The 9,421-nt window shown below is 44.0% G+C and overlaps 1 protein-coding gene across 1 annotated transcript; it reads left to right on the top strand.

Moving 5' to 3' along the window:
- The first annotated feature begins 1,012 nt into the window (after positions 1–1,012).
- LOC132821704 (arginine-glutamic acid dipeptide repeats protein-like) lies at positions 1,013–2,731 on the top strand. The gene has a single exon (XM_060834410.1). The coding sequence runs from the start codon at positions 1,013–1,015 to the stop codon at positions 2,729–2,731; it is 1,719 nt and encodes a 572-aa protein (XP_060690393.1).
- The last annotated feature ends 6,690 nt before the right edge of the window (positions 2,732–9,421 follow it).

Consider the following 9,421-nt stretch of genomic DNA (forward strand, 5'->3'; position numbering starts at 1 on the left):
GGGTTTGAGCTATAGAGAGAGGTTTAATAAGGTGGGGCTGTTTTCCCTGGAACGTCTGAGGCTGAAGGGTGACATTATCAATGTTTACAAAATCATGACGGGAATGGATAGGGTAAATAGACAAAGTCTTCTCCCTGGGGAGGGGGAATCCAGAACTAGAGGGCACAGGTTTAGGGTGAGAGGGGAAAGATATAAAAGAGACCTACGGGGCAACTTTTTCACACAGTTGTGCATGGGATGACTTGCCAGAGGAAGTGATGGAGGCTGGTACAATTGCAACATTTAAAATGTATCTGGATGGGTATATGAACAGGAAGGGTTTGGAGGCATATTGGCCAGGTGCTGGCAAATGGGACAAGATTGGGTTGGGATATCTGGTCGGCATGGACGGGTTGGACCAAAGGATCTGTTTCCGTGCTGTACATCTCTTTGACTCTATGACCTTGTCATTGTTCAATGTGGGAGTATCACTGACTGGAAACCTTCAAAAAGGTTGAAAATGTAATTTATTGAACAACAGCAAAAACAGAAAAAAGGGGGAAGAAAGATCTGTACTTGCTTTTGAGAACAAAAAGGGCAACTTGCCTTTTGAATATCACCAAAATTATTGTCGATGAATGATCACAGCACCCAGCTCACATCTATTGAAACCAGATGTCAATGAAGTCAAGCCTGGCTTGTGCCTAATGCTGAAGTTCCTGAAAGTTGTGTTCCTCCTGCTCAATGTCCTCAACTTCCTCTTCAGAAGACTGCTGTGGTTCTCCCAGCTCTTCAGAGTCCAACCACCCCTCTTTAACTCTCCACTTACGGAGGACACAGCATGCGGTGTGCTCTGCCTGGACTGGACTCTCAGGCTACAACCTGACTATTCTAACCACTAGAATCAGATTTTAAGGAGGACCATCATCGGCTCCGCCCTGCTCTGCATTGTACCTGTGCTTGACCTTCATTGGGGGGTTGTGGAATGTAGCCATCAGCCATCATTGCAGACGCAGCTCTCATCCCCCAGCAGATGTCCAACCATCGTCCCTCAGCAGGTATCCAGCTCTCGTCTCCCACTAGGTATCCAGCGTTCGTCTCCCAGCAGGTATCCAGCCAGCCCTCGTCTCCCAGCAGGTATCCAATCCTTGTCCCCCAGCAGGTATCTAGCCCTCATCTCCCAACAGGTATCCAGCCTTCAACCCCCAGCAGGTATCCAGCCCTCATCCCTATGCAGGTGTCCAGCCCTCATTCCTCAGGATGTATCCAGCCCTTGTCCACCAGCAGGTATCCAGCGTTCGTCTCCCAGCAGGTATCCAGGCTCTCATCCCTCAGCAAGTATCCAGCCCTCGTCCCGCAGCAGGTATCCAGCCCTCATCACCCAGCAGGTATCCAGCCCTTGTCCCTCAGCAGGTATCATGCCCTTGTTCCCCAGCAGGTACCCAGCCCACGTCCTTCAGCAGGTATCCAGCTCTTGTCTCCCAGCAGGTATTCAGCCTTCATCCCTCAGCAGGTATCCAGCTCTCATCTCCCAGCAGGTATCCAGCCATCGTCCCTCTTCAGGTATCCAACCCTCATCCCCCAGCAGGTATTTGGCCCTCGTCTCCCTGCAGGCATCCAGCTCTCGTCCCTCAACAGGTATCCAGCTCTCGTCTCCCAGCAGGTATCCGGCCCTCATCTTCCAGCAGGTATCCAGCCCTCGTCCCCCAGCTGGTATCCAGGCCTCATCTCCCAGCAGATGTCCAGCCATCGTCCCTCAGCAGGTATCCAGCTCTCGTCTCCCAGCAGGTATCCAGCGTTCGTCTCCCAGCAGGTATCCAATCCTTGTCCCCCAGCAGGTATCTGGCCCTCATCTCCCAACAGGTATCCAGCCTTCAACCCCCAACAGGTATCCAGCCCTCATCCCCCAGCAGGTGTCCAGCCCTCGTTCCTCAGGATGTATCCAGCCCTTGTCCACCAGCAGGTATCCAGCGTTCGTCTCCCAGCAGGTATCCAGGCTCTCATCCCTCAGCAAGTATCCAGCCCTCGTCCCGCAGCAGGTATCCAGCCCTCATCACCCAGCAGGTATCCAGCCCTTGTCCCTCAGCAGGTATCATGCCCTTGTCCCCCAGCAGGTACCCAGCCCACGTCCTTCAGCAGGTATCCAGCTCTTGTCTCCCAGCAGGTATTCAGCCTTCATCCCTCAGCAGGTATCCAGCTCTCGTCTCCCAGCAGGTATCCAGCCATCGTCCCTCTTCAGGTATCCAACCCTCATCCCCCAGCAGGTATTTGGCCCTCGTCTCCCTGCAGGCATCCAGCTCTCGTCCCTCAACAGGTATCCAGCTCTCGTCTCCCAGCAGGTATCCGGCCCTCGTCTCCCAGCAGGTATCTGGCCCTCATCTTCCAGCAGGTATCCAGCCCTCGTCCCCCAGCTGGTATCCAGGCCTTGTCCCCCAGCAGGTATCCAGCCCTTGTCCCTCAGCAGGTATCCAGTCCTCGTCCCCCACCAGGTATCCAACTCTCATCTCCCAGCAGGTATCCAGCCCTCATCCCCAGCAGGTATCCACGTCTTTTCTCCCAGCAGGTATTCAGCTCTTGTCTTCCAGCAGGCATCCAGCCCTTTTTTCCCAGCAGGTATCCAGCCCTTATCCCCAGCAGGTATCCAGCTCTCATTCCCCAGCAGGTATTCAGCCCTCGTCTCCCAGCTGGTATCCAGCCCTCGTCCACCAGCTGGTATCCAGCCCTCGTCCACCAGCTGGTATCCAGCCCTTGAACCTAAGCAGGAACTTGGGATTTCTCAAGACTGTTGCCATTCCGGATAACTGGCTCGGCGTTGTAAGATATGATATGTTGATCACAGATTATTTGCAGTTTGATTGAATGGAACCCTTTTTTTAATTAACAAGTTAGGCTTTGATATTCAGAAGACAACATGTGTACGTAGTCTAATGTGGTGAGAATGGGGGATGTCAGCTATATTGGCAAAGCCTTGTGCCCAGGCTGTATCACTGACCTCTTCATGGGGGAATAAGATGCAGCATTGCGATCTGGCATAAATGTCATCAAGCAGCAGAGCCTGCACTTTAAGTTTACTTCAATATTTCGCTAAAACACTCTCTATTTTAAAGTTAATATATATGCTTTCAACTTTGTAACAATATTAAACTGATTACTACAGCTGGGTTATGAGATTTGTTTACAATTTGCCGTTGTGAGTTTCATTCATTCATATAATTTCAAATAAGCGTTGTTTTGCCAGTTTCTTAAAGGGATATTTAACCAGTACATACTATTTGGGGAAACTGCTTGGTGTTCTATAATGTGTTCAGGCCCGGAAGATGGTTGGTAAGGGATGATTAATAATATAATGTTTCATGGAGACATGATGGCGGGGATGATATTGTTCTGTGTGCTACACTTATTCAGATGTAGCAAAGGCTGATAAGATGTGAAAGTGCAGTAATGGATTTGAAAGTGTTGTTTTAAATTTGGTCTGTCCTACGATCGAAAAATATACTGCAGAACCGCAGTTTTATGAACGAATGGAACAGTGTTACTAATGATGAAATGGGAACACAGTGTTCACTTGTGAGTGGGTTAGTAAAGGAGTTATGAATGAATGAGTGTTTACGAGTGTGTTAGTGAAGGGCCCTAGAATACAATATCTCAAGGGACCACTGGGGCTAATTTTGAGCTTATTGAATGTTTTAAAATTTAATGTGTTGAAAATACAGGGATAAGGAGGCTGATTTGATTTGCCTGTCTTTGTGTCATAACAAATATTTATAACAAGATGCTTGCAAATAATTCTTATATTGTGTAATATAGTGATTGTTTTCTGATCCTGTTGGGTGCAATAAACTTTGAAATTCTTCAGTTAAAAGTACATTGGCAGTTTCATGTGAAAATGTTCAGTGACTGACCACTTTGGTACCAAGATTGCAGAAGTAAAATTTACGACCTATCAAGTGAGGTTTCACTCCGGGATCTGACTTGTCCAGTATTAATTTGGGATCATAGTATTAGGCAAGAGGAAGTATTAATGGAATTAGTATCCTGAAAAGTGAATAAATTCCCAGGGCCCGAAGAATGCACCCCAGGCTATAAATAGAAGCCAGAGAGGAAATCACAGATATACTCATTTTCCAATCTTCTCTGACTGCAAATGTGGTGCTGGAAGATTGGAGAATTGCTAACACTGTACCTATGCTTAAAAAATGGAGGAGTGACAGACTGAACAATTACAGGTCAGTCAGTCAATCTTGGTACTGTTCAAATCATTGGAATCAATTCTGAGAGACAGGGTAAGCTATTCATGAGAAAGAGATGGAGGAATAGAGGACTGTCAAATTGGGTTTGATAGGGAAAGATCATTTCTGACAAACTTGTTTGAATGTTTTGCTGAGGTAACAGGGCTGATTGATGAAGGTACTGCAGTTGATGTGGTCAACATGGAGTTTAGCAAGGCTTTTAATAAGGTCCTATGTGACAAACTGATTTTGAAGAAAAGCTTTTGGAACTTAGGAAATGTAACAAGCTGGATACAAAACCGGCTGAATGGCAGGAAGCAAAACGTTACTGACAGGTATAGGTGACTGAAATTGTGTGCACAGGACTTAATTCAAGTCCCCTAGTTTTTATGGTACAGGGTTAATGATTGAACTGAATTGTAGGAGGCATAATCTTGAGGTTTTCAGGAGATAAAAATTGGCGGCAAGTTTAATAGGTGGGATGGGGTTGGGGGTGGAACATAGCTGGACACTTGAGGAAGATATCACTGGTTGGGGGACAGACAACTAGCAAATGGAATTCAGTCTGGAGAAGTGTGAGGTGAAGTATTTAAAGAAGTCAAGCAAAGCAAAGAAATACACAATAAATGGGAGGATATGACTGACATTATAATAAATGCCCACAGATCTCTGAGGATGAATTGAAAAGATTGTATAGGAGGCAGACAGAATACTTTATTAGCAGATGTATAAAATATGAACATAAGAGCAGGGAGTTGATGCTGGAACTGTGTAAATCATCATGTTAGGCCACAATTTGAGTACTGCAAACACCTCTAGTGATCTCAGTACCAACAGGATGTCATTACCCAAAAATGGATGCTAGGTCTAGGATAGAGTGGTGCTGGAAAAGCACAGCATGTCAGACATGGAGCAGGAAAATCGACGTTTCGGGCAAAAGCCCTTCATCATTCCTGATGAAGGATTTTTGCCAAAAGTGTCGATTTTCTTGCTCCTCAGATGCTGTCTGACCTGCTATGCTTTTCCAGCACCACTCTAATCTAGACTTTGATCTCCAGCGTCTGTAGTCTTCACCTTCACCACTAGGTCTAGGATGTTGCCAAGACTGGAAAAATGCAGCAGTGAGAAAAGATTGGATAAGCAAGGATTTTTTTCCTTGGAACAAAAGACTGAGGTGGAGGTTGATGTTTGATTGAGCTGCATAAAATAGTGAGGGGCCAGGATAGAGTGAATGGGAAAGATCTACTTACTTTTGCAAAAAGGCCTTTGACTATGGGGCATAGATTTAAAGTGATTAGTGAAAGGATTAGAGAGGAGAAGAGGAAAGATATTTAGTGCAGATGGTGGTCAAGCTCTGGAACTTGCTGTCTGAAAGCATGGTAGAGATGGAACCCCTCAAATCAATTAAAGAACGCCAAAAATCACACAACACCACGTTTTACTCCAAAAGGTTTATTTGAAACCACAAACGTTTGGTGCCTCACTCCTTCCTCAGGCAGCTATCACAATTAAAGAAAGACACTGGAGTATGCAGCTAAAATTCTTTTACTTGGCAGGGATATATACTAAATGCTGGAAAATGGGATTAGGCTGCTGGCCTGTTTTTCAGCTTCATACATGCAGAGTGACATGCTTCACTGTCATAAATATTTCTACATTTTCTAAATATGAGAAATATCAGAAGTGGGAGAATGTGATATGGGAGGTGGGTGGGGCAGAAACAGGAGGGAAATTGCACCCTAGGTGGCCAGCTGAAATGCAATGGATTGTATGTTTATGAAACTTGTACCTGCTTGCTATCCTGTAATAAACAGCACCTAATTCAAGATAAGAGCCTCTTTGTTTAGATGACCAGGTGATATGAAAGTTTCAGCAGCTAGGGTGTGCACATGATATACCTGCTCCAGCCCCATAAACCTGCATGCTACTGATAATTAGAAACTAAGCGTACTCGGAGACAGATTCCACAACCCTTTGAAGTCGAGAATTCCAAAGGTCACATACCTCTAAGTTTTTTTTAAAAAACTTCTCCTCCTCTGAAATCTGTCGGAGAACACCTATAGCATCAGGCCGGCTTTTCAGCACAGGTACGGGGAAGGGGGAATACTGTGTACCCCCGCAGTAAGAGGGAGACTTGTGTACCTGGAGGAGGAGGGAAGGAGAGAGAGAGCGTGTAACCTAAAGGAGAGAAACCGAGGATTCTTTATTTTAATTGTTGTCTCCTCTGATTTTAACATCAGGTGGTCAGAAGAATCAGTGGTAGGCAGCAAACCTCTCTCTGTCTCTCTCTCTGTCTCCTGTTTGAAATGTGGGTGTCCAATAAATTCTACACCTCAGTATTTTGATTACCTTCCACAACGTTAAAAACTGAATTGTGACCATTTCTGAACATTTAGATCCAGCTTGATTTTCAGGCAAACTGAACGTTTTGTTTAATCAACCTACGCAGCTGTCAACAGTTTTGAGTTTGTTAACTTGAAATTGTAAGAATTCGTCAAACCCTAGCTGGTGGTGTACTGACCATTGGTCAATAAGGATGTTTCCCCCTTTTCTGGTTAACATCGTCTCTTGTGTATGTGTGAGCATGTTTGTTTGAGATTACATAGGCTATACTTCTAATTCTGGGTTATAGTTTAAATTTTAACCAGTTTGCCCCTTGTTTTTGTTAGAATACCAATAACCTTTGTATTATAACTCGTTTGGATGAGTGCAACATCAACAATACTCGGATGTGGCCTTGGCTGGAGGATTTCAGCTGTGTAGAGAGACTAGATAGATTGGGGTTGTTTTCCTCAGAACAGAAAGCTGAGGGGAACCCTGATTGAGAAGTACAAAATAGTGAGGGACATAGATAGGGTGAATGGAAAGAAGCTTTGCCTCTTTGGAAAGGGGCCTCTTTCAGTGTTGTAAAGCTCTCTGACTCGGAGTCAACCTTGACACCATTGAGCACAAAATAACCCACTTGTTTGTTGCACCATTAACCACCTAAAACATTTGCTTTCTTTACCATTGATGTAAAGTGGTAGCAGTGTATATTACTTGCAAACTGCACGATTGTAACTCAGAGGATTCCACAACAGCACCTTCCGAACCTGTAACCTCAGCTATCTAAAAGGACAACAGCAGCAGATGCATGGGAGCACCACCACCTGCACTTTCCTCTCCAAGTCTCTCAGCATCTTGACTTGGAGGGAAAGTGCATTCGTGTTCCTTTCTCACTGGTCATTCCTAACAGTAGTGTGGGAGTCTCAACACCATGTGGACTGCAGCGGTTCAAGAAGGCAGTTCAAAAGCACCTTCGAGGGTAATTAGGAATGGACAATAAATGTTGGTCCAAAATGTTGATACCAAACTCCTGTTAATGTGGACAAAGAAATTCTGTACCCTAACATTTTCAGGGGAGATGGGCAAGTAATTGCTAAATCAAAAAAAGCTGTTGCCATGATTCACTATATATTAGTCTTTTGTTGTATAAAACGGTTATAGCTGTGGTGTAATAAGGCTCAGACCAAGTGCACATTAACTGTTAAAGCTGTGGGCTGAATGTACTAATTGCTAACATAATTGTCATTAGGTTCAAGACAGCTGTTGTCAAAGGGAAGATCAATAATGTGCTGAAGGAAGAGTTATCAAACAAGGCTTATAATCCAGAGGAAGTTCCTTTCATGACTAGGAAGATTGCAGAGGCTATAAAGACTCAAGTAAAAGGTACTGTATGTTTGTAGTTGAAGAGTGTGGTGTTGGAAAAGCACAGCTGGTAAGGCAGCATCCAAGGAACAGGAGAGTCGACGTTTCGAGTATAAGCTGATGAAAAGCTCGTGCTCGAAATGTCCATTCTCCTGCTCCTCGGATGCTGCCTGATGGGCTGTACTTTTCCAGCACCCCACACTCTGACTCTGATCTCCAGCATCTGCAGTCCTCACTTTCTCCTAATTGTATGTTTGTGTCCCATTGTGTCCATACTTAAGCTAACTTTACAAGGTACAATTCGGGTGAGTTGGGACTTCAAAATTGTAATTCATACTGCTTAGAACATCTCTATCCACTGGAAATAAACAGCTTTTGTATATTTAAATGCACTAATATAGCACTTTCAACTTGGTAAAACACCTCATGGTATTTCCAAAGAGAGCATTAAGGAGGAAAATCCAAAACTTGGGGCTGAGACAGAAGAAAACTATGGATGCTGAGAAAGTAAATTTGAGAATGTGGAAGAGACCAGAATTAGAGGAGGGCTGTAAAACATAGTTTTTAAACATCTATTTTCAGGAAAGTGGCCTTTCTTTATGTATATGAGGCACCCTTGCTTGGATAAGCCCATTCTCTAGCAGAAGTATTTGAGACCTGACAATTGTCTATTGACAATCATTTCTATCTTGATTTGTGTGGCTATGTATCATTGCAGATTTTGGCCAGACATTGACATTTGGAGAGTCATGGGAGCACCTCAAACTGGAATTGCACGTTGTAATTATGCACTATCTTCAATACACATAACTCCATGGGAATTCCTGGGAAGTTGAATTTTCTGTTTTTGGAACCCTCCAAATTAAAGCTGGAGAATTCAGAGAGTTCCAACTCAGAGATTAATAGCTATCCAAGAAAGGTTAGAGGATTAGACATTTGCTTTGGCTCCTGAGTAGAAATTAAACCAATATTCTGACTTATCACTGATCTCTCCACACCTCAGCTATACCTCCTCAAATCCCCTATAACTGTGCCGGGTGTCTGACAGTACCCCAACACTCCCTAACCCAGGGAAACATCTTATTCATACACCTACACTGTCTATTCCTTTTAAGTATTTAATTCAATTTTATCAACAGGAAACCCACTGAACTGTGACACATCATCAAATTCAACCTTAGCTTTTAAATCATTGATCACTGAGGGTGGGTTTCTTTTACTCTTTGTAAATATCATCTTTGCAGAGTTATTGTGGTTTTTAGTGCTGTGCCAGTGTGTCTGGGATTGACAGGAATATGGTTTGAATTCTAGATTATAGTTTAGATGTTAACTAGCTTTGTCATTTGGTTAGAGAAAAAATAAGTTTTGGATAAAAACATTGATTCTGTTACATCACATTTGCTGCTTTTACGAATCACTTTACATCTAGGCATTCTCATTCTTGTCTTCTAGATTTAAAAAAAAACCTGATGAAGGAGTGGCACTCTGAAAGCTAGTGCTTCCAATTAAACCTGTTGGACTACAAC

This window comes from Hemiscyllium ocellatum, chromosome 13, assembly GCF_020745735.1.
Source record: "Hemiscyllium ocellatum isolate sHemOce1 chromosome 13, sHemOce1.pat.X.cur, whole genome shotgun sequence".
NCBI lineage: Eukaryota > Metazoa > Chordata > Chondrichthyes > Orectolobiformes > Hemiscylliidae > Hemiscyllium > Hemiscyllium ocellatum.